A 27,847-nucleotide genomic window follows, 5' to 3' on the forward strand; every position below is an offset into this window, starting at 1 on the left:
CTCAACCAGTAACAATCACCCGTCAAGTGCCAAAACTGTGTAACGCTGCAATTCCTATGGCTTCCTCGCTGAAAAAAGCCAGAATCACCTGTATCATAAATAACCCAATCTCCTAGTCCATTGAACTTACATAAACCTCCACCTCTTCGTCTTTTAAAACATATAGCACTGTTGAAAATTCTACAAGCAGTACTCCTGAGAGAAGTATTCCTAAAACAGTCTTATTAGAAACCCAAACTTCGGGACTTCCCTGGTGGCGCAGTGGTTAAGAATCCGCCTGCAGGGGACACGGGTTCGTGGCCCGGTCCGGGAAGATCCCACATGCGGCAGAGCAACTAAGTCCGTGCGCCACAATTACTGAGCCTGCGCTCTAGAGCCCGTGAGCCACAACTACTGAAGCCTGCGCACGTAGAGCCCATGCTCTGCAACAAGAGAAGCCACCGCAATGAGAAGCCCGCGCACCGCAAGGAAGACCCAACGCAGCCATAAATAAATAAATTTATAAAAAATAAATAAATAAAAATAGTTTAAAAAAAAGAAACCAAATTTCAGGGTCAGTAGCCACAGCCATTGTATAACCAAATACTACCAGTATTCCCCCTAGATAAATCAAAAACAGCATTAAACCTAAAAACGAACCACCAACATTCAACAGAATTCCAAAACCAACACCACCACCCACAATCAACCCAAGTCCTCCATAAATAGGTGAAAGTTCGGAAGAACACCCCACGAAACTAATTACAAAAATAGTACTCAAAATAAATGTATGTTATCATTATTCTTACATGGAATCTAACCATGTCCAATGACATGAAAAATCATCGTTGTTATTCAACTATAAGAACACTAATGACCAACATCTGAAAATCACACCCATTAATAAAAATTATCAACACACTTATTGATCTTCCAGCCCCCTCAAACATTTCATCATGATAAAATTTTGGTTCTCTAGTAGGTATTTAATTTTACAAATCCTGACAGGCTTGTTCCTAGCAATACACTCTACATCAGACACAATAACCGCTTTCTCATCAGTGACACACATCTGCCGGGACGTAAATGATGGACGAATCATTCGGTGTATACGTGCAAATGGAGCTTCCATATTCTTTATTTGCCTATTTATTCACGGAGGACATGGCCTGTATTATGGGTCCTACACTTTCCTAGAAACATGAAATATTGGAATACTTCTGCTATTCACAGTTACAGCCACTGCATTCATAGGCTATGTATTACCACGAGGACAAGTATCATTCTGAGGCGGAGAAGTCATCACCAGCCTTCTCTCAGCAATCCCATACATTCGACAAAACGTGTCGAATGAATGAGGCGGCTTTTCTGTAGATAAGGCAACTCTCTCACGAGGCTTTGCCTTCCATTTCATCCTCCCGTTTATCATCACAGCACTAGCAGCTGTCCACCTGCTATTCCTTCATGAAACAGGACCTGATAATCCCACAGGAATTTCATCCAACATAGATAAAATTCCATGTCACCCCTACTATACAATTAGAGACACCTTAGGTGCCTTACTACTAGTTCTAGCATTACTAATATTCGTTTTATTTTCACCCAACTTACTAGGAGACCCCAGCAAACCCCCTCAACACACGACCACACATTAAACCAGAATGGTATTTCCTATTCGCATAGGCAATCTTACGATCAATCCCCAACAAATTAGGAGGAGTCCCAGCCCTCATCATTTCAATCTTAATCCTAGCATTTATCCCAATACTCCACATATCCAAGCAATGAAGCATAACATTCCGACCTCTTTTTTTTTTTGGTCCGCGGGCCTCTCACTGTTGTGGCCTCTCCCGTTGCGGAGCACAGGCTCCGGACGCGCAGGCTCATGGCTCACGGGCCCAGCCGCTCCGCGGCATGTGGGATCTTTCCGGACCGGGGCACGAACCCGTGTCCCCCGCATATCGGCAGGCGGACTCTCAACCACTGCGCCACCAGGGAAGCCCAACATTCTGACCTCTTAGTCAGTGTCTGTACTGAGTACTAGTGGCAGACCTATTAACACTAACATGAACTGGAGGACAACCTGTAGAACACCCCTTCAACATCATTGGAAAGCTACCATCTATTTTACACTTCTTTCTAATTCTAGTATTAATACCAGTAATCGGCATCACTGAAAATAATCTCGTAAAATGAAGAGTCTTTGTAGTATATTTCATTACCCTGGTCTTGTAAACCAGAAAAGAAGGACAACACATCTCCCTAAGACTCAGGGAAGAAGCTTCAGCTCCACCATCAGCACCCAAAGCTGAAATTCTACTTGAACTGTTCCCTGACATTTTCTAATGGGACATTTACAAGATTATTGAGTACTGTGTATTAAAATGACCCATTTTTACCATAAACTGCTATGTACATCATGCATAACTGCGCTACTCCCACAGTCTGGGGGTTCTATCCAGTGCTCGGCCCAGAAGCGGGGTCACAAATGCATTAGCCTGGACCAGCTACCACTAGATGGGTGTTGGGGCAGGTGGACAAGACACTAAATATCATAGAATCACATCTCAGGAAACGGATTCCTTCTTCAATTCTCTCACTGTAACAGATTTAAATACCTTAAATGCATTGGAAATGATGCCAGTTTCCTACTGATGCAGGTGGTACAGATTCCTTTCCAATAAATTAAAAAAAAAAGAGCTGATTTAAGTATCAGATATAACAGTTTAGAGTGAGAGAAAAATCAAGATCGTTCCTGAATGACTAACTCTTGGGAGCCCCTCTTTTAAGAAGCCACAAGGATGGTGAAGCCAGCCCGCAGGCTGGAGAGGCCCGCCATAATGAACCAGACAGCTGGTACCCGTAGGGGGCGCCCTTCCCAGCTCTGGGGCCACACTGTGTCCTGATGGACGCTCCTTCCCTCAGTGCCTGTGTCCTCCCATAAAATGGAGGAGAAACACAGAGAATTTGGCAGCCTTTTCATCCGGACACTCTTTAGCAAAAAAGCCACAGCCAGCCATGCATTTGCTACCAGAGCCCTACCTCCACTCCAGGAGATGCCCCTGGGTTGAGGGGCAGGAACCCAGATGTCAGAGAGAGGAATGGGCAGCATGAGATACTAAGGTCAGACAACGGGAAGAACCTAGGTAGCGGGAGTTAGAAGACACCCGACAAGACTGGGTATTGCTTTAGCCAGAGCAGTTCAGAAAAGGAAAGCCTGGGGCAGGCGGGGGAAGACTCAGTGCCAGTGGGGACCGGCCAGGTCACGCAAACGAGTGAAGTAACCCACCCAGGTCACCCAGTAGGCAACGGAGGGACCTGTGAGGAATCACTCAGTGGGCACCCGTGTTGTGTGTGTGTGGGGGGGTGCCCCTCTGCTCAGCTCCAGCCAATTTTGCTTTTAGGAATGTGGCCCAGGCCTTCTTGAGAAGCCCAGGCCTGGATTTTGACGTGAAGTCTGCAAATTGTGTAAGGCAAGGGAACGAGCCAGAGGGCTGCACTTGGTCCCAGGGCCACCAGTGTCCAGCCTCCATGTGGAGCCAGTGGGCCTGGACCAAGAGACTGTGGGAGACTGATGTCCTTCATGGCACAAGCACACATTAAGTGCCAGGACTGCCCCTCTGGCCCAGGGTCCCCTGGTGTGGCTGAGAAGAAAACTCGGGAGTATGGGGAAGAGGGAGGTGGGCTGGCCTGGGGGAGGGGATACTCACAGGCCCCCGACTGCAGGGTCAGGACCAAGAACAGGGGGCTGATGACCAGGTGCAGGCAGTTGAGGGGCCGCTTCCAGTTCCCATCCTCCTTGTCGGGGTCCATGACGGGAACAGTGAGGAGCAGCAGGAACTCCACGGGCAGCTGTCAAGTGTGGGAAGGCAGCGAGGCCTGTGCTCGGCTGGCCCCACCCTGAGCTCAGTTACTCAAGAACAAGGCTGTTGCTAATAGAGCACCCACTGTGTGCAGGCCCCCAAGTGCCTGGATTAGCCTCCTACTGCTGCTGTAACACGTTGCCGCACACCGAGGGCTAGTACAGCGCCCCAACTGCTAATCCTGACAACGCTGTGAATAGGAAGTCTAATTTTCCTACCTTTCAGATAAAGAAACTGAGGCTCAGAGAGGTTAAGAAACTTTGCCAAAGCCACACAGAAGGGTATATGAAACCAGGATAGAGGGGCAGCTCTGACTAACCCCACACCTTGTGTTTTCAGCCGGTAACTAAACCACCGATAACACTTATGGAGTGCTTACTATATGCTAAGCACCAGAGTCAGCCCTTTACATATATTAGTTCATTAAATTGTCACAATCACTGTAGTAGGCTGGATATGGTTCCCAACTCTTCAGTCCCTTCCTGTAACAGAATTAAACACTCCCACACTTTGTCAAATGACTAGAGTCTGCAGAATATATTTCCCTGTCCCACTGATGTTGAACTTGGCCATGTCACTTGCTTTGGCCAATGGGCTGTTGGTGAATGGGATGTGAACAGCAGCATAAAATGTGCTTGGAGAGTTTGCCTTGGTCTTTTCTGCCAAGAAAAGAGCACACTCCCACTGGCCCCAGAATGAGATGGGGGGCAGACCTGAACCACCAACCAGAGTCACCCTAGATGACTTATAGGCTCTTGAACAAGAATAAATATTGTCATCATAAGTTAATGAGATGTTGGGGGGTTGTTTGTTACACAGCACTGTTGCAGCAATAACTTACTAATATAACCACTCCAGAAGAAAGGTACTGTCATTATCCCCATTTTTCAGTGGAGATAACTGCAGCTCAGAGGGATGAAGTGACTTGCCCAAGGTCATGATGTAGCCAGAGCCACTGTGGGGTATAAATATAGTTTATTATCTACCCCTGGGTCTAAGAAGGCCTAAGAGGTATCCACGTTGGAGGGCTGTGAGGTGAGACCCCTGACTTTTTCGGTCTGGGTGGTGGAAGGCAGCTGCAGTTGTGCCTCATGTAAACCAGCCTGGATACCCCTGCCCACATTGAGACCTCAGGAGACATTTAGCTCAGGGAAGCAGTGGGGATCAGAGGAGAGCAATCTCAGCCTCATTTGGACTCACTATGACCCACTCCCTCTCCGTCCCAGTTCCCTGCCCTCACCTGGTCAGGAGGGGTCCCCATCTCCTCTCTCTCTGTCCCTGAGAAGATGCTTTCATTCCTCCATGGGGGGAAGAGCCCCAGATATGCTCCATGACTCAGTTTCCCCATCAAGTCCCAGCTCATCTATTTCCCCAACAAGTCCTCAGCAGAGGCCGGCCCTCCCCTCATTGCTCTGGGGAAGGTTGAGGGGCAACTGCCCTGTGCTGTCATGAAGCCAGGAGCCTGGCTCAGAGCCCCCCTTACCTTGAGCACCTTGAGGGCCCTCCCATGAAGCCAGGAGCCTGGCTCAGAGCCCCCCTTACCTTGAGCACCTTGAGGGCCCTCCCATGAAGCCAGGAGCCTGGCTCAGAGCCCCCCTTACCTTGAGCACCTTGAGGGCCCTCCCATGAAGCCAGGAGCCTGGCTCAGAGCCCCCCTTACCTTGAGCACCTTGAGGGCCCTCCCATGAAGCCAGGAGCCTGGCTCAGAGCCCCCCTTACCTTGAGCACCTTGAGGGCCCTCCAGTACACTGGCTTGGTCCTCCACTTCCTGTAATTCAGGGGGTTGAGGGCCTGCAACAGGATCTGAGCCGTGGTCTCCTGGTAGAAGAGCAGCGGCCGGTACTCCTCACCTGGGGGTGAAAGGTGGGAGGGGCAGCTGTCCATGGCTGGCTCAGCCTCCGGGAAACCCTCTTCCCTCCCCCTCCCACCAGTCCCCCCAACCCTTGGGAAGAAGGAAAAGCCCAGGGCCTGGTAGGGGTGCAGGTAACCCCGGCCCAGAGCTTAGCCGAGGTGGGACCTGGATGGCCCCATCCCCCCACCTCTCCATCCCAGCCAGGCACAGGGCACTGGACTCACCGTAGTCATAGCTGTTGGTATTAGAAGACACCCGATCCTCCTCGGAACCTGACAGCATCTCTGTAGGAGAGAGGGGAGTTTCCCATGAGCCAGCTGGGGCACCCAGACCCTCCACCACTGTTCTAGGGTAGAGCACCTCTGGGACAGGACAGTTTTCAGGGTGCAAGTGTCCAGGCCCTCTGTACTTTGGATTTCTCAGCAATCATCCTGCACGCTCAGAAATTCTTACAGATTGAGGAAGTCTAACTCACAAAACATTTTCAAATGTAATGAGGCAGCCATAATGCTAAATTGAATAAGGGTGTTTGAAGACATAATTGAAACACCTACTGACTTCAGTTTTGTACCTTTCAGAATTTGGAACCCATCATATTTTTCTTTTCCAGTTGCAACTTTTCTCGGGAGTCCTTGGGAATGATTAGAGGACTGAGCCCTGTAAAGAAGGGCTTCCTAAAAGGAAAATGGCCTTTCTCAAGTGAGGAGTGCTAGTCCTGATTCTGCCTCTGTGTGACTTTGGGCCCTTCTCCAGGTCTCATTTTCCCCTTCTGTTCCAGCCTGGAGGCCTATGATGGGTTTAAAAGACAGCACAGGGTAATATGTGCTGAACTCTGAAGGCTCAGTTGATAAAGAGGGCAGAAGAGGAAAAATCATGGTAGACTTCCTGTAGGAGGAGTCACCAGCACCTGTGTCAGGGCCCCAGGGATTTGAGAGGTAATGAGATAGAGTCTGGCCCTCTGGAAGCTCACAGTCCAACAGACGGAAATACAAGCAAATTAATAACAGAATGGAGAAATAAAGGCTGTGCTGGGGAGAGTCTGAAAGCTGTACAAGCCCAGAAGGGACACCTGGGGGTCTCTGCAGAGCTCCCTCCAGGCTGAGTCCTTAAGTCTTTCAGAAGAAGGGCACACCAGGGAGAGGGGACAGCACACGCAAAGGCCCAGAGATAGCCAGACGGAGCATAGCGTCTTCAGGGACACGGGGGTAGCCCTGCACAGCTGGGCATGGAGTTTGGGGTATGAAATGAGTCTGGAGAAGAAAGCTGAGGCCCAGCACAAATGGCAGCAGATCCAGTGCAAGGTTCTCAGGCTCACACGCTGAAAGGGACGAAGCACATCACGGGACCAAGTGAAACAGGCTGGGTGGCGGAATTCTGGTTTTCCAATCAGGTCTGCAACCAACCCACCTCCACGTGTTGGGGCTGACGACAGAGAGCGGTGGGGACTGGGGCAAACTGGGGACCCACACCTTGTCCTAAGAGGGAAGCCCCATTCAGTTCTAGGCATTGTGCCAGGCAGGGATGGAGGACCAGATGGTCTCATGTTTCAAGAGAAGTCACAATTTATATCAAGTCTTTTCATTTTAAGGACTTCCCTGGTGGTCCAGTAGGCAAGACTCCACGCTCCCAATGCTGGGGCCCCGGGTTCGATCCCTGGTCTGGGAACTAGATCCCACATGCCGCAACTAAGAGTTCCCATGCCACAACTAAGAGTGTGTATGCCGCAGCTAAGAAGCCTGCATGCTGCATCTAAGAGCCAGCACAGCTAAAATAAATAAATATTTTAAAAATTAAAACAAAATCTTTTCATTTTAAATCTTGGCCTAATATTTTTTAAAAGGACACACTGGTCACACCACAAAAAAACAACACTTCTGTACAGAAGAGGTGGTCTGTAGGTTCCCAGTTGTGGCCTCTGGCATTGTGGGTAGGGGGATGGCTTTTGGGGTCTGAGGAACAAGGGTCAAGTCCTGGCTCTGCCCCTCTCCAGTACCTATGGCCTGGGAAGAATCTGACTTCCCTGTTTCCTCACCCAAAAAGACGCTAATACTATAGGCCCTATCTTACAGTCTTACTGAAAAGAATGAATTTGATAATTTAATAATTATTGACAATTATTGATAATTTACTCAATAAATTGTATATATGTGTATGTATTTTGTATTTGTGTGTTGTATGTGTGCGCTATGTATATATTTGTATATGTGTGTCTTTGTATATGTGTGTGCATGTTTATATATGAACTTGTGTACATGTGTGGACTATGTGTATATATATTTGTGCATGTGTATTTATATGTGTGTTGTGTATGCCATATATGTATTTGTACATATGTGTATTTGTGTAGTATATGTATTTGTGGATGTAGATGTGTTTGTGGATATGTGTGCGCATGTATTGCGTGCGGCACATGTATTTGAGTATGTGTGTGTTGTGCATGTATTTGTGTACATGTATGTAGCATGTATGTATATATATTGTATATGTGCGTGTATTTGGGAGTGTGTGCTCTGCACGTATTTGTATATATGTGTGGGCTGTGTATGTGTGAATGTGTATTTATATATGTACATGTTGTGTATGTGCGTGTTGTATGTGTATCTGTGGATGTGTGTGTGCGCAGGTATTTGCGTATATGGAAGCATCTGGATTTTACCCCGACAGTAGGGGGCGCATGCCTGGACGCGAGTGGCGGCAGCTTTTGCGAAGATGAGCCCTGGCGACAGGCGGCAGCATGAAGAGCTAGTGAACTGGACAAGCAGGTGATGATGAGGTTTCACCAGCACAAGCAACAGTGCAGAGGCGGGACCCTGGTCAAACGAGTAGAAAAAGTAGGAGATAGGCACTGGCAAAGGCCTCAAGAGACACAAGGCAGCAGTGAAGGGCAAGGAGGGCGCCAGGCCCACTGGTGCTCCCTTGGGGGCTCCATTCAGACCTTACCTGGAGTACCTGGCACGGAGTAGACCAAGGATCTCCTCCGCTGCCACTGGTAGATCCAGGTGCAGAGAACCACAGTGACCACGTAGAACACGTAGAAGCCCAGGTAACCTGCAGACAAGGGCACGCTGTCACCAAGTGGCATCCTGGCCACAGGGCCCAGAGAACAAGAGCTGCCAGTTCTGTCACTGGGGCCTGGTGGCGGTGGCTATCTGTGTAAGCCCAGCCCAGCACCAGTAGGCAAATGGCCATTTCCTGGAGCCCCGCCCCCTCCCCACCACCAATCTGGCAGTCAACGGTGGGTGTAACGCCTGGTATAGGCAGTGGCCTCTAGGACACAATTCAAGTGTGAAGGGTCCGTGTCCTGCTCTGTGGCCTGTGAGGCTGAGCCCTGCAGACTGCATCACCTGAACTCTGGCTGCCCTGGGCCCACCCACGGAGCCCTGACAGCAAAACAGAAGGCAGTAGGGGAGGGTCTGGGGCACTTCTTCCCTGCTCCCTCCCTGCTGTGGTACCCTGTCTCCGGCAGGGACTGTGACCCTCCATAACTGTCACTCATGTTGGGTGGTCCCAGGTCTGGGCCTGTAGCCCTCAGCAGGCTCCAGGCACCCCATTCTCTGCCCCTTCAGGGGCTCCCACTGTTGCTGGTCCCTGGTGTCTCTGCATCTCAGCATCCCTTGTTGGCTTCCTTAACCCTCTGTAAATTGTCCCGCCATTCATGTCATTTGAACCATCTGGATGGAATGGACATGCTGCCGGGACCCTGACGGCCACAGTCAGCATCCTGGCTGTACTGCTTGTTAAAATCTGAAATTGTGAAAATTCAGAACATCACCCCGACTCTGCCCTGCCCTCCTTGGTTATCCGAACCACGAGTCCCCTTTTTTCGCTCAAGCCACCTTGAGTAGGGTTTCCAACATCTGGAACCAAAGGTGACTCTGTGCCCTGCTGACCACTCCCTCCTGTGCCCCCATGCCTCCCACGCATCAGCCCTGGGGTGACCCCGCACTGGTCCTGTGGCCGCTCACCCAGGGCCCATGCCAGCGTGACCCTGCCGCGGTAGAGTGCAGTGAAGATCAGAAACACGGCCACCATGTAGAAAATGATGTCCCTGAGGAAGGGCCTCGAGGCTGCTGTGAAGGGGTGCAGGATGGCGATGCCACCGGCCACCACGGTGGTAACCAGCACGCCTGCGCCTGGAGGAGAGGATGCCAAGCTTAGTCTACCCTGCGCCCCCTCCTGCTGCCCCACCCCACCCTAGCCGGGGCCTCTCGTACCAAACAGTGCCCCAAAGGCCAGGCCGGCTGTGCGCGGACCTGAGAAGGCCACCAGGGCGCTGAAGATATCCGGTGCCCCGTTCCCAAACGCCAGGAAGGTGACGCCATGGGGGGAGCGTGTCAAGGGGCCTCAGTGCAGGGGCCTTTCCTGGCCATGAGCTGCCACCCTGTCTCCCAGCCACCCGCCCTAACTGCCCTCCATCCCTCGGGGACAAAGGATACTGCCACATTGTGGGAAAGCTTGAGTGTGGTCGAAATGGCTGACAAGTTAGGGCAGAAACTATGGAGAAAAGGCAAACAGTGAGTGTTTCCACAATGAGTGGCTCCTGCCCCCATCCTTCCCCCAAGCCCAGGGTCACCCCAATGTCAACCTCCTGGGATTCCATTTTCCAATCTATAAGGTGGATATGAGCCCAAGGCCAAACTCACAACTTTGCCGCGGTGACTCCCAGAATCAGAAACAGGTAGAGCAGCCAAAAAGCCTGGGTTGGGGGGCCGGAAAGGGAAAAGGGCATTAAGTCCCGCCGGGGCCACCAGCCCCTCTCACCAGCTCCCCGGAGCGGGGCCTCACGTAGAGAGTGACGGCCAGAGGGAGGAGGTCGGGTGGGAAGTGGCAGAAGATGCCTTCGAGGTAGTCCAGGTAGCCCCCTTCACTGCGGCAGTCAGGGTTGGAGCGGACGAAATCACAGCGGTTAGAGGCATTCAGGCCACACACTTCTCGACACTGTGGGAAGGGAGGGGGGACATCAGGGCCCGACACCCTGTGGTTGACTGGCCCAGCCCCACCTCAGCAGTGAAGATAACCTCCTCCATCCTGGTCTCTAAGCCTCCCAAGGCCTCCAGGTGCCAGCTGCACACTTTAATTTTTAAAAATAAACTTGTGTTTGAAACTAACCCAAGTAAGTCCTGAATAGGTGTATTTAAAATGAAACAAAAAGAAACAATACATAAAGATTTCTAAATTCTCCCTTCTCATCCCTGCGCTCCATGATCCCGCCTCTCTCCAGATGTCCTACTATGATCAGTTTGAAGCAGACCCTTACAGACATTTCTCAGTTTAACGATATTTGTACAGACATCCTAGTATACAGTTTATTTCATAGAAATGAGTCCATCCTGAAGCTCATTTCTGCAACATAACTTTTACCACTTCACGTATGTGCCGTGTATTGATATACTGATGCACACAACGACGATGATAAAAGTCACAACACTCTGAGGGACTTCTATATGCCAGGTACAGTGCTAAGAGCTTAAAATGTACCTCAATTAATCTGCACCATGATCTTATGAGGAAGGTACTATTAACCTGCCCATTATACAGATAAGGAGACTAAGACAATATCCCAGGGCCCACTCAGTGGTAGAGACAGAGTTGGAACCCAGGCAGTTTGAGGCTCTAGAATCCCTGTCCTTAACCATTACCACCCTCGCCACCCCCTGCCACTGTAGAGTCTTAGGATTTCACATCATGGATGATACATAGTAGAGGTAACGTTTCCCTGCTGATGGGCAGTTGTGTCTACTTTTTCATTATTACCAAAATCAACTTCCTTGCACATGACTCTGAGTACACGTGAGAATATTCTGTCAGGGAGAATTCTAGAAGTGAAAGTGCTGAGTCAGAGAGTATCCCAGTCTGAGTTCCTCCAGAAGCGACCCAGAGACAAGGATGTCTAAGTAAGCAGAATATTTGGGAGGTGTATAGAACACAAGCACCGAAAGGGAGGAGAGATTCAGGGATGGAAATGCAACCAGTGAAGGCTGGTGGAGATCGTTCCCACCGTGGGCTGGTAATCCCAAGGGCAAGGGAGCTGGGGTATTTATACACCAACTCCTATCAGTCATCAGGTGAGCACTGCCAGGGAGGGAGGTGCTAGGTCCCCAGCACTTCTGGCCTACCATGCTTATGGGTGGTTCTGAAAAAAGATGCTGGGAACTTGAAGTCCACAGAAGCCCACCAAAATGGCAGAGTCCAAAGGATATGGGCGGGGCCCTGACAGTGTCTGCTGCAGAGGGAGAAACATCTTAAACATTTGATGGATTTTGCCAGAAGACCCTCCCTAAAGCTCTGCTTAGACACACTCCCACCAGCAATGGGAAAGGAGTTTACACCTGCACCCCTACCGGGTTAGGGTGGCTGCCATAAGTCTGGTTCCAGCCAATGTAGTAGGAATCTCCCTGTTGTTAAGCTGCAAGTCCCGGAGGACGGTGAAGCGCTCTTTTCGTGTGTTAATGGCCATTTGTATTCCTTCTTTAAACGGCTAGTTTTTTCAATTGTTTCCTTCTTCTTATTGATTTATAGAAGCTCTTTATATAATGGATATTAGGCCTTTGTGAGGTTATGCATTTGCTTAGGCATTGCCTAGAAGCTCCCCCTTCTCAAACTTTATGTTCAAAACCTTTGTCAGTACCACCTCACACACATTAGGATGGCTACTACACAAACCAAATGAGCAAAACCAGAAAATAACTAGCGTTAGGGAGGATGGGGAGAAACTGGAGCCCTTGTGCAACTGTTGTGGGTGTAAAAATGGTGCAGCTGCTGTGGAAAACAGCACGGCAGTTCCCCTCCCAAATTAAAACTACAATCACCAGTACCAGGGATGTAATGTACAAGGTGATAACTATAGTTAACACTGCTGTATGGTATACATGAAAGTTGTTAAAGTATTTCCTAAGAGTTCTCATCACAAGGAAAAAAAAACCTCTTTCTTTTCTATCTCTATGAGTTGATGGATGTTCACTAAACTTATCGTGGGCATCATTTCACAATATATGTTAAGTCAAATCATTATGCTGTACACCTTAAACTTACATACAGTGCTGTAGGTCAATTGTATCTCAATAAAACTGGAAAAAAACCCAGAATTACCATATGATCCAGCAAATCTACTTCTGGGTGTATGTCAAAAAGAACTGAAAGTCAGGTCTCAAAGAGACATTTGCACACCCATATTCATGGCAGCATGAGTCACAGTAGTCAAAAGGTTTAGAAGCAACCCAAGTGTCCATCAATGGATGAATGGATAAGCAAAATGTGGCACATCCACACGATGGAATGTTATTCAGCCTTAAAAGAGAAGGAAATCCTGACGCAGGCCAAAACATGGATGAACCTTGAAGACATCATGCTAAGTGAAATAAGCCAGTTGCAAAAAGACAAATACTGTGTATGTAATTCTACTTATGTGAGGTAACTGGAATAGTCAAACTCATAGAGACAGAAAGCAGAATGGTGGCTGCCAGGGGCTGGGGGGAGGGGGAAATGGGGAGTTGTTTAATGAGGAGAGTTTCAGCTTTGCAAGATGAGAGAGTTCTGGAGGTGGATGGTGGTGATGGTTGCACAGTGTAAATGTTTTTAATGCCCCTGAACTGTACACTTAAAAATGGTTAAGATGGTGAATCTTAGGTTATGTATGCTGTATTACAATTTTTTTTTTTAAAAAAAAGCTCTGTCAAATCACAGTTCCATCCCCTCCACAAGCCTTCTCTGAACTCCCACCAATGCCAAACTGGAGATGAGATTTCTTGTCCCTGAGCCCTCAGGTCATCTCCTCATCCCTTGATTACTGGCTCTCTACAGAGGCCACACTGACCCACTGTACCTATTTCATGCACTGTTCCTTCTGCCTGGTACACCTCCCTCGAAAGACCACCACTCATTCATCCTCCAATTCTTAGACGTTTCTTCCAGGAAGCCTTCCCTGATCACCCCCAGCGTAGGGCAGATCCTCCAGTTATAAGTGCCCATCACCCTCGGTCTTCTCTTACAAAGCACTTCTCGTGTTTTGAAATCCCCAGTTATTTGTAGGATCACAGACTTGTTTTAATGTCTGTCCCTCCCACCAAAGTCTTGCACACAGTATGGTCTCATAATTGTTTTGCCACACATTGTGCTGGATCCCAACTCAGTCTTCAAAACAGACCTAGGGGGCTTCCCTGGTGGCGCAGCGGTTGGGAGTCTGCCTGCTAATGCAGGGGACACGGGTTCGAGTCCTGGTCTGGGAGGATCCCACATGCCGCGGAGCAACTAGGCCCGTGAGCCACAACTACTGAGCCTGTGCGTCTGGAGCCTGTGGTCCGCAACAAGAGAGGCCGCGATAGTGAGAGGCCCGCGCATCGCGATGAAGAGTGGCCCCCGCTTGCCACAACTAGAGAAAGCCCTCGCGCAGAAACGAAGACCCAACACAGCAAAAATAAATTAATTAATAAACTGCTGTGTAAGCCCCCAATATCTTCTAAAAAAAAAACAGACCTAGGAGGTTGGCACAATTGTTTCCACTTCACAGATGAGAAAACTGAGGCACAGAGAGGTAAAGTGACTTGCCCCAGGGCACACAGCCTACCACTGCTAGCTGGTTTCAAACTCAGGTCTGCCTGAAAGTTACTAGCTGAAGCTCTTGGGGAAACAGCTCAACTGGGCAAGGGCAGCCTCCTCTTCCTGCCTTCTTCCCCACCTCCTGGTCTTCACGGTCAGCCAGGGAGGACGCAGGGAGATGGTCCCAGCCCAGCTCGTCTCCATCTCCCTGACAGCAGAGTGAGTCAGCAAGGCGGGTCCCCCAAATCTGGTCTCCAGAATCGCATTTCTCTGCAGCCTACCTGCCCCTGTGCCCCAAGCTGGCCATCCCCTCCCTCGAAGCCCATCAGGACCTGAACCCAGCTCTGCCCAGGGGTGGTAGAGTTAAAGGGGCATTGCTCTGAGTCTGGGGTGGGTGACTTTTCAGACCATCTCATTCCCTTCTCATCCTCTTCCCTGAATCACTAAGGACACCCAGGGAATCCAGAGAGGGTCAAATATTTTCCCCTCTGTGAACAAGTTTCAAGGGCGAGGCTGGACAGGAAAGGGTTGCAAACTCAATGCCTTGGGGGCCAGGCAGATTATATAAATGTCTAAAACCACCGCGGCTGCTGGCAATGGTGGTGAGCTGGAGGGTGCATGCCCTGCTGAAAGGCATCCAAGTTATAAAGTGAAAGAAAACCCCTCCCCACATTGCCCAAAAAACTGAAACCAAAACCAAAATCATAGCAGCTAGACAAGCCCGTGGGCCGTCAGTTTTCAATCCTATACCAGTAAGACTGGTATGGGAGACAGGGTCAGCTGAGAGGAAGAGCAGTCCTGGGTCTGAGACCCAGCTTTGCCACCAGCTGGCTGGGTGACCTTCAGCAGCCCCTTTAAGGGGTCTGGGCCTTGTTTTCCTCACCTACAGAGCGGTGTTCATCAAACCCACTCTGGCTGCTGGCATCTTGGTGCCACATATGTTTTGTTAAGTGCTTCTCCACACTCCCTTTATTACTGAATATCAGAATGCACACTATCAAAGTCCACGCTGGCTCCATTAAGAAGCCAAACAATTAAACAACTCCAATACTAAGGGGACAATTTAAAATCGTTTCCATTTTGTTAGTTGGGGCCCAACAAGAAAGGCTTGGGGGCTTCCCTGGTGGCGCAGGGGTTAAGAATCCGCCTGCCAATGCAGGGGACACAGGTTCGAGCCTTGGTTTGGGAAGATCCCACGTGCTGCAGAGCAACTAAGCCCGTGTGCCACAACTACTGAGCCTGCGCTCTAGAGCCCGCGAGCCACAACTACTGAGCCTGTGCTCTAGAGCCCACGAGCCACAACTACTGAGCCCGCGCGCCACAACTACTGAAGCTCGCGTGCCTAGGGCCCGTGCTCCGCAACAAGAGAAGCCACTGCAATGAGAAGCCCATGCGCCGCAACGAAGAGTAGCCCCCGCTCGCCGCAACTAGAGAAAGCCCAGGCGCAGCGATGAAGACCCAACACAGCCAAAAATAAATAAATAAAAATATTTTTAAAAACTAAGAAATTAACATTGGTACAATACCATTAATTAAACTATAGTAGGATTAAAGAAAAAAGGGCTCAGGTTTTCCCTACCTAGATGCCCTCTCCAAATGTTGTTACTTGCAGCCAGTGGCCCCTCCTTGTGCAGGTGCACGGGCAGTACGGGGATGGCTTGGGGGATGAGGGGGCTGGGAGGGACATGTGGAGTCACAAGCTCCTGGTTCATCCTCCCTGGCTGAACAGTGGTCCCTAAAGATGTCCAGGTCCTAATCCTCAGAGCCTGTGGATATGCGACCTTACATGGCAAAAGGGACTCTGGCAGGGGTGATTAAATTGAGGGTCTTGAGATGGGGGGATTGTCCAGAATTATCTGGAGGCCTTTAAATGTAATCACAAGGATTTTTTTTAAGAGGGAGGTGGGAGTGTCGGAGTCACAGAAAGAGATGTGATGGAAGCATAGGTCAGAGAGTCAGAGAGAGAGACTGAGAGAGATGCTACGCTGGTGGCTTTGAAGATGAAGGAAGGGGCCACAAAATAAGGAAGGAATGCAGGAAGCTTCTAGAAGCTGGAAAAGGCAAGGCAATGGACCTTCCCCTGGAGCCTCCAGAAGGAACACGGTCCTGCCCACACCTTGATTTTAGTCCAGTGAAACCCATTTTGGGCTTTTGACCTCCAGATAACAAATGTGTGCTGTTTTAAGCCACTACGTTTGTAATAATTTGTTACAGCAGCAACAGGAAACTCAAACACTCATCTACAGTCAGTTAACTGCAGACACTAAAGAACTCTCAAAGACTTCTCACGTTCTTAACCTCATTTGATCAGCCCCCCAAGGAGGCACTGTAGATGTGACCTGGGGCTACAATTCCACTCTCCTACGTCCTGTAGCTACACCTCCTCCTATTTTCCCAACCCTGCAGCTGGACCCCAACACGGCAAGTTTTCAAAGGGGTGGAAAAATCACAGGACTCTCACCAGGACCTTGTGACAACTGCTCAGCAAGGCTGGGTGGTACAGTGCTTATAAGGAGAGGGCTCTGGAACCATGCAGGCTGGGTTCAAATTCTGCTTCCCTACTCATAGCTGTGCGACTTTGGACAACTCACGTAACTTCTCCGTGCCCCAGTTCCCTCCTTTATAAAATGAGGCAGGGGTCGGCAAACTCTTTCTATAAAAGGCTAAACATTTTCCCCTCTGCAGGCCAGACAGTCTCTGTTGAAACCATTCCACTCTGCTTTGTTGTGTGAAAGTATCACCTGCAATAATAAACAGGCATGACTGTATTCCAATAAAACTGGACTTACGGACACTGAGGTTCAAATTTCACAAAGTTTTCATGTGTCACGTAATAGTGTTCTTTTAAAAAATTTTTTCAACCATTTGAAAATATAAAACCCATTCTCAGCTCCTGGACTACAAAGCCCAGCAGTGGGCCTGATTTGACCTGTGGGCTGAAGTTTGCCGACTCCTGAAATGAAGGATTAAATGCGTTAATCCATGTGCTTAGAACAGTGCCTGGTACACAGTCAGTGCTCAGTAAAATGAGCTTTGATTACTCTTTTTTCCAGAGGGGAAAAATGAGACTAAACAGCTCCCTGCACCTGTTAGCTTGGGCCCCTCCGCCCCCCACAAGGGTCAGCCCCAAATGTCCAGCCTCGGTCAGATCTGTCCTAAGTGGAGATTTTTTTCCAGACCCTCCTCTTCCCCGAAAGGAGTGTCCTGGAACCACTGGGTCCTGGTGGTCTGATGCCAAACCTGTCCCTGGCCCTCTGAGGCCACACTTGGGCCAGCCCGGGCTTAGGGCATGGGGCACTGGGTGGCCCAGCAGAACCTTGTCTTCTACTTCCCCTCCAAAAATCTTAATTTGGACCCCTTCCCAAAGCTGCTACCAGCATCTCACCGGATCGCTTTGCCAGCCTACTCTCTGCCTCCGCCCTTACAGTTGATTCTCCCACAGCAGCCAGTGGGATCCTTGTAAAAACTGAAATCAGATCACGTCCCTCCTGTGTTCTAAATCCTACCATGGCTCCCGTCTTACCCCTAGGAATGGGCCAACTTCGCACAGCGGTCCAAACAGCCCCAGGCGATCCGGCCTCCATTACCTCTCCTGTCTCCTCTCATCCCTCACCCCCAGCTCACTGTTGCAGAGGCCTCTCAAAGTTTGTTTGTGACACGTCATTCTGCTCTTGCCTCAGGGCCTTTGCACTTGCTGTTCCCCCAGATCTTTGCAAAGCTTCAGGTCTCTGTCCTCAGAGAAGCCTTCCCTGACAGCCCGAGGCAGAGTGGCTACCCCTCTCCATCTCACTCCATCACATCCCACCCTGTTTTGTTCTCCTCATCCCCCAGTGAAATCCTATGGATTTACCTGTTGATTTGTTTCTCATCTGTGTCCCCCACTAGAGTATAAGCTCCATGAGGGCAGGAACCGAGCTTATCTGCTCCCTGATTTACCCCTCACGTGTGGCACTGTTCCTGGCACGTAATAGGTGCTCAATAAATATTTGTTGAACGAGTGACTATGCAAAAGGACCTAGGTGAGGAGTGGGTGGCCTTTCCCAGCCTGCAAGCTGGCCAGACAGCAGCCAGCCAGAGGCTGGCGGGAATTCCAGGAGGGCAGCCACCTGTGTCAGTCTTGGGAGGCAAGTGAACCAGAGGGGAAGGGTCTGGATTCAGCATGAGGCAGCCACGAGTTCACATCCTGGCTCTGCTACTTCCCTCGTGGCCAACTTCCCCTCCCTGAACCTCAATGTCCTCACCTATAGCACAGAGATAACCATACCCGTCTCAGGGGTTTGGGTACAGGACTTGATGAGCTAGGCACATTGCTGGCCTAAGTGCTCAATAACTCAGAGAGATTATCTGACACAAGCCACAGTTAACCCCCATTTTCCTGCCCCCAAGAGGCAGCAATTTTATAACCACAGTAACCCATCTGTAGAATAGGCATAATTACCTATCTGTCTGCCTCGAATCATGGGCATGAAGGTACTCAGCAGCCCCAGAAAGTTGGTGTGGGCGCTAAGCACCCTCAGCTGTCAGTTCAAGTCGGGAGGAGTTTGTTACTCCGTTTGTTCTCGTTTGTTCTCTCACTGAAGAGAATACAAAGAGAGAACTCCAGCCCCGTGCAGCAGGGGCTCATCTTGAGCAGCCTCCTGCCTTCAGATTTTCACTCTGGATCCACTGTGGCCTCTCCTCCCCTTACAGACGTCAGAACAGAATGATGCAAGTTCCGTTTGGCCTGTCTCAACGGCCCAAACCTCCCTGCCTTGGGAGGAAGCCTCCTTGCTCTCACCAAGCGTCCCCACTGCTTCTCCCTCCATTCATACAAGTCAGTGGCACTACCATCCTCCTCCATCCCCCCACTGCTAAGGCCAGAAATCTGAAGCCATCCTTGACACCTCTCTTTCTTCCACCACCATGCCCCTCCATCTAAGCCATCAGCATACCCTGCTTGTTGTGCCTCCAATACTTCCTCCAAGTCCCACCACTTCTTTCCTATCTCCCACTACCACCATCACCTGGTGAGCTGCAGGAGCCTTCCCACTGTTCTCCCCGCTGCCACCCTCAACGCTCTCAATCCATTCTCCCCAGAGAAGCCAAAGACATCCCTTGAAGAAATAAATCAGATCTTGACATCCCCCTGCTTAAAACCTTCCACTGGCTCCCCACTGTCATAAAACAAATCCCACCTCTTAGCCTCAGCCTATAAGGCCTTTTGTAATCTGACCACCACTACATCTCCATCCCCATTCTTAACACTCTCCCCCTCACTCACCCTGTTCCAGCCACTCTGGCCTCCTCACAGCTCCAGAAACTAAGTTTGTCCCTGCTTCAGGGCCTTTGCACGTGCCTTTCTCTCCACTTGGAATGATCTTCCTTCTGATGTCTGTATAAGTGGCTTCCTTTCTCCATTCAGGGCTTGGCTCAAAGGTCCCTTCCTCACAGAGGCCATCTGTGACCCCCCCCCCAAGCTGAAATAGTTGGAAATCTCCTTCTTCCTCACAGCCCCCACCCCCCAATATCACTTTATCCCATTATCTGCTGAGCACATAGCAACTTACCACCTGAAATTTACATGCTTACTTCTTTATCCACCCTCCTAAGAGACTGCTGGCTCCATGAGGGCAGGGATTTTTGTCTACAGTATACGTGCCCTGGCATATCCCAAGGTTTAGCTCACATCTACTGCTACACAGTAGATGCTCAATACGTACTTGATTGGCTGAATACACCCCCACCTGATGCCAGTTTCCCGCCTGGACACTCACGTCTACCACGGGGCTCTGGTTCACACCCGAGGCTGGAAACTGGGAGCTAATGCGGGTCCCTGCAGATGGGCCCCCGGCCCCCGACACTGTGTCCACCATCAGCAGCACACAGAGCCAGCTGAGCACCCAGTACAGATTCAGCAGGCCTCTGGCCACCAGCGCCCAAGGGGCCTGGCCCTCACTCTCCACGTCCCCTTCTGTCATGTTTCAGTTCCAAACAGCTGGCACCTCTAGTGGCCTGTAGGGTGGGGGTGAGAAAGACGAACAGTGTCACTGAAGACTGCAGGACCCAACAGGAGGGGCCTGAAAACTTTTTCAGCTGAAGAACTGCCCCTCCTCCTCCCCACACCAATGGAAAGCCCAGGTAGGAGCCCACATTCCGGACGGGCCTGACTCATTTAGCATGCAGATTAGATAGCCCTTCTTCCTGAACCCCCAGTAGTGTTCCCATGGAAACCCAGGCTAATAACTCCTCTGATGGGGAAATCAAGGCCCAGAGGGAAGTGAATTGCTCAAAGTCACACAGCCTGTCAGCAGCAGAGCTGGGCTGGACTTTAGCATCTGTCTTTTTCCCTCAACACCAGGGAAAAACCAGCTTTGTTTTTCTTCCAAAGAAATTAAACTGGAAAGAAAAAAAAAAGTCCCCGGCACACTGATTTTCTTCTTTGGCTCTTCCACATGTTGTAGTTGAGCATGTTTTGTTTTGCCTTCAGGAAAAGCAAAGCCCAGAAAACAACAAAGCCCAGATTTACCAACGTTTTTCGGTAAATCTTTGCTCAATGTCCTGGCAGGGGCAGGAGGGGTAGGACACGGCTCTGGGGGAAGAAAAGGGGGCACAAGGGCCTGTCTCAGCATTCTTTCCTCACCTGTTGACAGGCCCTTCCCTCCTGCTGTTCTCTGTAACTGCACTTGGCACTGACTTGGAACGGGACACTCCAGGTCTGCAATATAATCTCAGCCACGAACGAGCTGTGCGGCCTTGGGGAGGTCACTTCATGTCTCTGAGCCTCTGATTCCTCATCTGTAAAATGAAGACAAATGCTGGAGCATCAGAGCAAACGATAAGGGCTTAATTAGGGCTCGCGCCTCAGGTGTTCCCAACTTGAGGATCAGCAAGTGTCTCCTATTTATTGGCCGCCGATTTCTTGCACTCATTCACAAGGGAGCATTTATGGAGCGCTTCACCTGTGCCTGTCCGAGGTCAGGAGTTCAGACGCTCAGATGTGCACACCCGACAGGAAGGGGCAGAAAACTGGGGCAGTAATCACTTTTGCGGCTGCACTTTCTAGGTGCCAGCCAACGGGAACGTCAATGTGCTCCGTTTCCCAATCCGGGCGGATGTTGAGAAGCTGAACTCCGGGCGCCAGTCCTCCCGCGGCGCCCAGGCGGGCGGGGAGGTTCCTCTTACCTTGCGAGGAGCCTCGGACCAGCAAACTCCGCACCTCGACCCCGCCGGGCTTCGCAGCCTTTCCAGTCCCTGCCCAACCGGCCCGAGCCTCCCGAACTTCTGCTCCTGAAGCCGAGAGCCCGGGGTTCCCGCCTGCGGCAGCGTCCGAGTCAGATCCAGCCGCTCAGCCCTGCTTCGGCCCCCACTAGCCGGGCGCCGGCCTCGCCCCTTATACAACCCGCCCAGAGGACACGCCCCCAAGGGCTCGTCCCGCCTCTTCCCTTAAAGGCACAGGCTCCCTCGAGGTCTGTCGGTTCTGTTTTCGCCGCTAAAGCAGAAGCTGAGATGAAACCTGGTGGGTATAAACAGTAGGAGGCCGGAGAGGTACATTGTAGGGTGAAACTAGAGGGTTCTATTCCCGAGGGACGGGTGGGTGAGACGGCGTCAAAATGCTTCTGGTAATCAGTGGTGATAAGAAGTATTTGAGGGGCTTCCCTGGTGGCTCAGTGGTTGAGAGTCCTTCCTCCTGCCGATGCAGGGGACGCGGGTTCGTGCCCCGGTCCGGGAGGATCCCACATGCCGCTGGAGCGGCTGGGCCCGTGAGCCATGGCCGCTGAGCCTGCGCGTCCGGAGCCTGTGCTCCGCAACGGGAGAGGCCACAACAGTGAGAGGCCCGGGTACCGCAAAAAAAAAAAAAAAAAGTATTTGAGAAGATCCCAGGCAGGGAACGCTCCGCCTTACACACAAAAACTCTGGCTGTGCTGCCTCCCTTTGAGAGATCTCCTAACTGGGTTCAGCATTTCCCTCTAGCAGGGTGGCTTTCAAAAGAAGAATATGGCAGGGAATTCCCCGGCAGTCCGGTGGTTAGGACTCCGAGCTTCCACTGCAGGGCCCACGGGTTCGATCTCTGGTTGGGGAATTACGGTCCCGCAAGCCGCGCAGTGGGGCTGAAAAAGAAAAAAAGAAGAAGATGGCAAATAAGTCAAAACAGGGGAGTTAGTCGATCTACTCGCCCTGACGGATATAGCCCCCCCCTTCCCCAGTTTCCTAGCCTCCGGGGGAAGTTCTGGTCGCCTCCGTCTTTCCTTCTGTTGGGGTGGGGAGGGCACCGAGGCTGGCACTGGGGATGTTGAGGCTGAGGTCACGCTCCTCCTCCTCCAGCAGCCCCGCCCCCACTTCCACAGTTTGCACGCATCTAATCCCACCACCTCCCTCTCTCAAAGTCCGTCCTGCTTCCTCATCACCTTCACCACCGAGGCCCAGCTCTGAGCCCTCTGAAGGGCGATCGAGGCCCTTTAGCGTCCAGTCCTAGCGCACCTTTCCGACTTCATCTTTTATCCCCACTCTAGGCCCGGAAGCGGGGGACTTACACACGGCCACACCGCTGCTCCTTCTGAGCCCCTTGCCCGGGATGTCAGCCCTTGTTTTTCTTTTTTTTTTTTTTGCTGTACGCGGGCCTGTCACTGCTGTGGCCTCTCCCATTGCGGAGCACAGGCTCCGGACGCGCAGGCTCAGCGGCCATGGCTCACGGGCCCAGCCGCTCCGCGGCACGTGGGATCTTCCCGGACCGGGGCACGAACCCGCGTCCCCTGCATCGGCAGGAGGACTCTCAACCACTGCGCCACCAGGGAAGTCCCAGTCCTTCCTTTTTCTACCTGACAAACTCTTATTACTCTTGTGCCAGGCCCAGCTCAAATGCTACCATCTCTGGGTGGTCTTCCACCCTCCTCCCTGCCAGCCCCTGCCTTCCTTACCTTCCGAGCACTCTAGTTGCCCACCCTAGAGAGGACAACTGTGGTCTCTGTGGTGACCACCCACCCTGTGGTCTAGAGCACGGTATCTTTGGAATCTCGGCACATGGATTACAGTGATTATTGCAGAGTATAGCCGTGTAGATCACAGTGAGTGTCCGCGTGCTTGTCCCATTTAATAGCCCTGTGGGGTGAGGGCTACTGAGATCCCCATTTCACAGAGAAGGGAAATCGAGGTTCAAGGAGATGAAACGACCTGTCCCCAGGACACCCACCGGGAAGTGGCAAAGATTTGCACCTAGGTCTGTGTGACCCCAAGTGAGTCCCCTTCACCACCATGGGCTGAGTGTCCTACATCACTCAGAGGTAAGGCTGGATCTGTCTGACATTCAGCCTCCCTATTCAGAAGGCCCACAGCCTGGGTGATGTCAACTGAAAAAAATGCACAACAGTTGAGTCTTGGTTTTATTGGGACCTCACTGAGGACTATAGTCAGAGAGACAGCATCTCAGAAAGCTCAGAGGAACTGCTCCAAAGAGGTCAGGGAGAAGCCAGTATATATATAAATTTTTTGGCTGGGAAATACATGTAGTCAAGCATACATCTCCATAAAAGATTACTGCTAACCACTAAAATCAGACGTCTCAAGTTAATGATTTTAGTGCTTTTCTATGGATGGGAAGATGCAAGAGTCTGGGGTCATTGAAATCCTTCCCTAGATATGCATGTTGACCGTCTAGAGGCCATATATCCAAAACACAGAATACTTCCTCCTGTTTTTCTCCATCCTGAATTCCCTTCAGGGTATACTGGAGCAGGGCAACTATAGCCGCTGATGACTAGATCCTTGTAGAACTGGAATGAGGCAACATTTTTTCTTTACAACTGAAAAATAATAAAATGGACAAACAAATGCCCTCCATTCAGGTTAAAAAACAGCTATCAGTACCTTAGGGGTCCCTTAAATCACCATCATCCTGCTGACTGTGTAAATCACTCCATCACTATAAGTGTAAAACTTAGTTTTATGTACGTATTTATTCACACATATAATGTATCCTCTATAAGATAATATTTATATATAATACACATAATACATTATAATGTATAAAATGTTATAATCTATGATATATATTATATATGATTATATATACTATAGATTATATAGTATATATAATCTATATAGATTTTACATACCTATTTATATAGCTTTACCACTATATAAGTATTCCTAAGCAATGACATTTGTTTTGCCTGTCTTTGAAGTTTATATAAATCAGGGCTTCCCTGGTGGCACAGTGGTTAAGAATCTGCCTGCCGATACAGGGGACATGGGTTCAATCCCTGGCCTGGGAAGATCCCACATGCCGTGGAGCAACTAAGCCCATGCACCACAACTACTGAGCCCGCGAGCCACAACTACTGAGCCCGTGTGCCACAACTACCGAGGCTGCGCTCTAGAGCCCGCGAGCCACAGCAAGAGAAGCCACCGCAATGAGAAGCCTGCGCACGGCAACGAAGAGTAGCCCCTGCTCGCCACAACTAGGGAAAGCCCCCATGCAGCAACGAAGACCCAACGCAGCCAAAAATTAAAAAAAAAAAAGTTTATGTAAATCAAATAGTGCTTTCTCTATTCTTATGTGACTCGCTTCTTTCTCACACCATCCTGTTCGTGAGCTTCAACCCTGCCGTCTGTGTGGCGGCAGTTGGTGCGTTTTCCGTGCTGTGTAATGAACAGTTCATGGCAGGACTACGTCAACGTTTATCTATCCATTTTTCTGTTGATGGATATATGTGTGTTGTTACCAGGTTTTTGCTACTGATGGCATCTTTTTACACATCTTCTGGTGCACTTGTAAAATAATTTTTCTAGGGCATTGTGTCGGTCACTGTTCAACCAGAGAAACAACCTCAGTAGGAGACCCACGTTAAAAGGTCTGTCATGGCTTCCCTGGTGGCGCAGTGGTTGAGAGTCCGCCTGCCGATGCAGGGGACACGGGTTCATGCCCCGGTCCGGGAAGATCCCACATGCCTCTGAGCGGCTGGGCCCATGAGCCATGGCCGCTGAGCCTGCGTGTCCGGAGCCTGTGCTCTGCAATGGGAGAGGCCACAACAGTGAGAAGCCTGCATACCGCAAAAAAAAAAAAAAAAAGGTCTATCGCAAGGAATCGATTTATGGACTGTGGAGGCTGGCTAGGCAAATCTGAAATTCACAGGATGGGCTGGTTGGAAACTCGGGGGTACCAGCCATCCACAGGCAGAACTGCTTCTTCCAGGAAGACTCAGCTCTGCATATAAGGTCTTTCAACCAATTGGATCAGGCCCACCCAGATGATCTAGAATAGTCTCCCTTACATAAAGTCAACTGATTATGGACTTTAATCACACCTACAAAATCCCTTCACAGCAACACCTAGCTTAGTGCTTTTTTTAAAAAAATTAATTTATTTATTTTTGGCTGCGTTGGGTCTTCGTTGCTGCACGCGGGCTTTCTCTAGTTGTGGCGAGCCAGAGCTACTCTTCATTGCGGTTACATGGGCTTCTCCTTGTGGTGCCTTCTCTTGTTGTGGCTCGTGGGCTCTAGAGCGTGGGCTCAGTAGTTGTGGCGCACGGGCTTAGTTACTCCCCATGTGGGATCTTCCTGGACCAGGGCTCGAACCCGTGTCCCCTGCATTGGCAAGTGGATTCTTAACCACGGCGCCACCAGGGAAGTCCCTAGCTTAGTGCTTATTGAATAACTGGGGACTGTAGCCCAGCCAAGTTGACACATAACACTGACCTTCACAGTTATAAACCCGGGAGTGGGATTGAAACAAAAGGAGTCACAAGTGTGCATCTTTATACAGAATATCATTTCATTTGTCACAAGTGTGTCTTTCCTTTCTTATTGGAAGGACAGAAAGAAAAGTTTGTTAAACTCTGAAAATCAATAAAATAATGAAATTAACTCTGCCCTCTACCCCCTTCTAAGGACCCACCACACGCTAACCCTGTCCCTGCCCTGACTCAGATAATTAAAGTTAAGAGCAGGTTTGTGCAAATACACACATACAAGAATTCTAACTTGGATTTCATGTCACTTTTGTAAAAAGTAGGCTCGCATCGTTGACGTTGTTCTGTAACTTGCATTTTTTAAAATTAATAATGCTTTATGGGATCCTCTCATGCTGGTACATTTAAGTCTAAAATCATTCATTATAATAGTTGCTTGATATTCTGTGGGATGAGGGAAGGTGCCATAACTTTGCAAACACTCCCACGTAGGTGGGTACTTGCTGTGCTTCTGGGTTTTGTCCCTTGCAAACAATGCTCCATACACATCCTTGAAGACATTTACCTTTGGTGCAGATGCTTTTATTTCTGTAGGACAGAATCCTGAAATTGGAAGGCAGATCAACAGGCATGCATATTTTAAATGTCAACAGCTGTAGCAGATCCCTTCCTTAAGAAGCTGTAGCAAGCCACACTCCCACCAGCAATGTCCTATCAGGGAGCATGCATTTCCCTGCTTTCTCACCAGCACTGTTTTTTTTTTCAACATCTTTATTGGAGTGTAAGTGCTTTACAATGTTGTATTAGTTTCTGCTGTATAACAAAGTGAATCAGCTATACGTATATCCCCATATCCCCTCCTGCTTGCGTCTCCCTCCCACCCTCCCTATCCCGCCCCTCTAGGTGGTCACAAAGCACCCAGCTGATCTCCCTGTGCTGTTGTCCTCAAGCCCATTCTCTACGTCTGCGTCTTTATTCCTGTCCTGCCCCTAGGTTCGTCAGAACCATTTTTCTTTTTTTTAGATTCCATATATATGTGTTAGCATTCGGTATTTGTTTTTCTCTTTCTGACTTACTTCACTCTGTATGACAGACTCTAGGTCCATCCACCTCACTACAAATAACTCAATTTCATTTCTTTTTATGGCTGAGTAATATTCCATTGTATGTATGTGCCACATCTTCTTTATCCATTCATCTGTCGATGGACACTTAGGTTGCTTCCATGTCCTGGCTATTGTAAATAGTGCTGCAGTGAACATTGTGGTACATGACTCTTTTTGAATTACGGTTTTCTCTGGATATATGTCCTGTAGTGGGATTGACCAGCACTGATTTTTTAACAATTGGGTTACTTCTTACCAACACAATGGGTAAAAAATACTTTCTCATCATTGCTTTGATCTGTAGTTTTCCCCGTTGGCAAAGCTGACAAGTTCCCATCAGCTTAGTAACTATGCATTTTCTTCTCCGTGAACTGTCAGCTCATTCTTTGAGTATTTTTCTATGGGGCCGTTGCCATTGTGCCATTAGCAAAATTAAGTCAGTTTTGGTAGGACTCTGAACATTAAAGCATTTCCCATTTGGGGGCCCCCATAGGCAGCAGATAAGAATTAGGTCTTTGGATCAGCGAGATCCATGTCCCCCGCTCACTTGAGTTTGTTCCTGGGGGAAGTTATCTCTCTTCTTGGACTCCAGTTTTCTGTCTTTAAAATGTGGTTAAGGGTTTCCTGGCACTCTTAGGGTTGTTGATTTAAGGAGAAATATTTAAGGGGAAAACGCATGTCATGTGCCCGGCAAGTGGATGTCAGATGTTGTTATCAGGGGTCAAGTCTACAGGAACATGGAATTGCTCGGTGGTCACGTGCAGCACACCTGGGGTGCTTTGTCAGCAATAGCCACAGGGGGTCATATGACCCTTAGAGAGGATCAAAGGTTGTGCACTGGGACGATGC

General features: G+C 49.8%; 1 protein-coding gene across 1 annotated transcript in view; it reads right to left on the minus strand.

Moving 5' to 3' along the window:
- Positions 1-27,847, minus strand: part of SLC8B1 (solute carrier family 8 member B1) — a 42,319-nt gene that overhangs the window by 9,754 nt on the left and 4,718 nt on the right. Inside the window, exons 2-12 of the mRNA XM_089895382.1 lie at positions 21,391-21,552; positions 20,849-21,003; positions 10,480-10,632; positions 10,338-10,390; positions 10,130-10,188; positions 9,909-10,013; positions 9,660-9,827; positions 8,635-8,742; positions 5,919-5,978; positions 5,562-5,692; positions 3,690-3,831 (exon numbers count right to left, since the gene is read on the minus strand). Of these exons, the coding sequence (XP_089751508.1) occupies positions 3,690-3,831; positions 5,562-5,692; positions 5,919-5,978; positions 8,635-8,742; positions 9,660-9,827; positions 9,909-10,013; positions 10,130-10,188; positions 10,338-10,390; positions 10,480-10,632; positions 20,849-21,003; positions 21,391-21,552 (1,296 nt within the window). The remainder of the gene's footprint in view (positions 1-3,689; positions 3,832-5,561; positions 5,693-5,918; positions 5,979-8,634; positions 8,743-9,659; positions 9,828-9,908; positions 10,014-10,129; positions 10,189-10,337; positions 10,391-10,479; positions 10,633-20,848; positions 21,004-21,390; positions 21,553-27,847) is intronic.

This window comes from Delphinapterus leucas, chromosome 14 (genome assembly GCF_059928025.1).
Source record: "Delphinapterus leucas isolate spDelLeu-1000000601 "Yukka" chromosome 14, BTC_Dleu_Yukka2, whole genome shotgun sequence".
Taxonomy (NCBI): domain Eukaryota; kingdom Metazoa; phylum Chordata; class Mammalia; order Artiodactyla; family Monodontidae; genus Delphinapterus; species Delphinapterus leucas.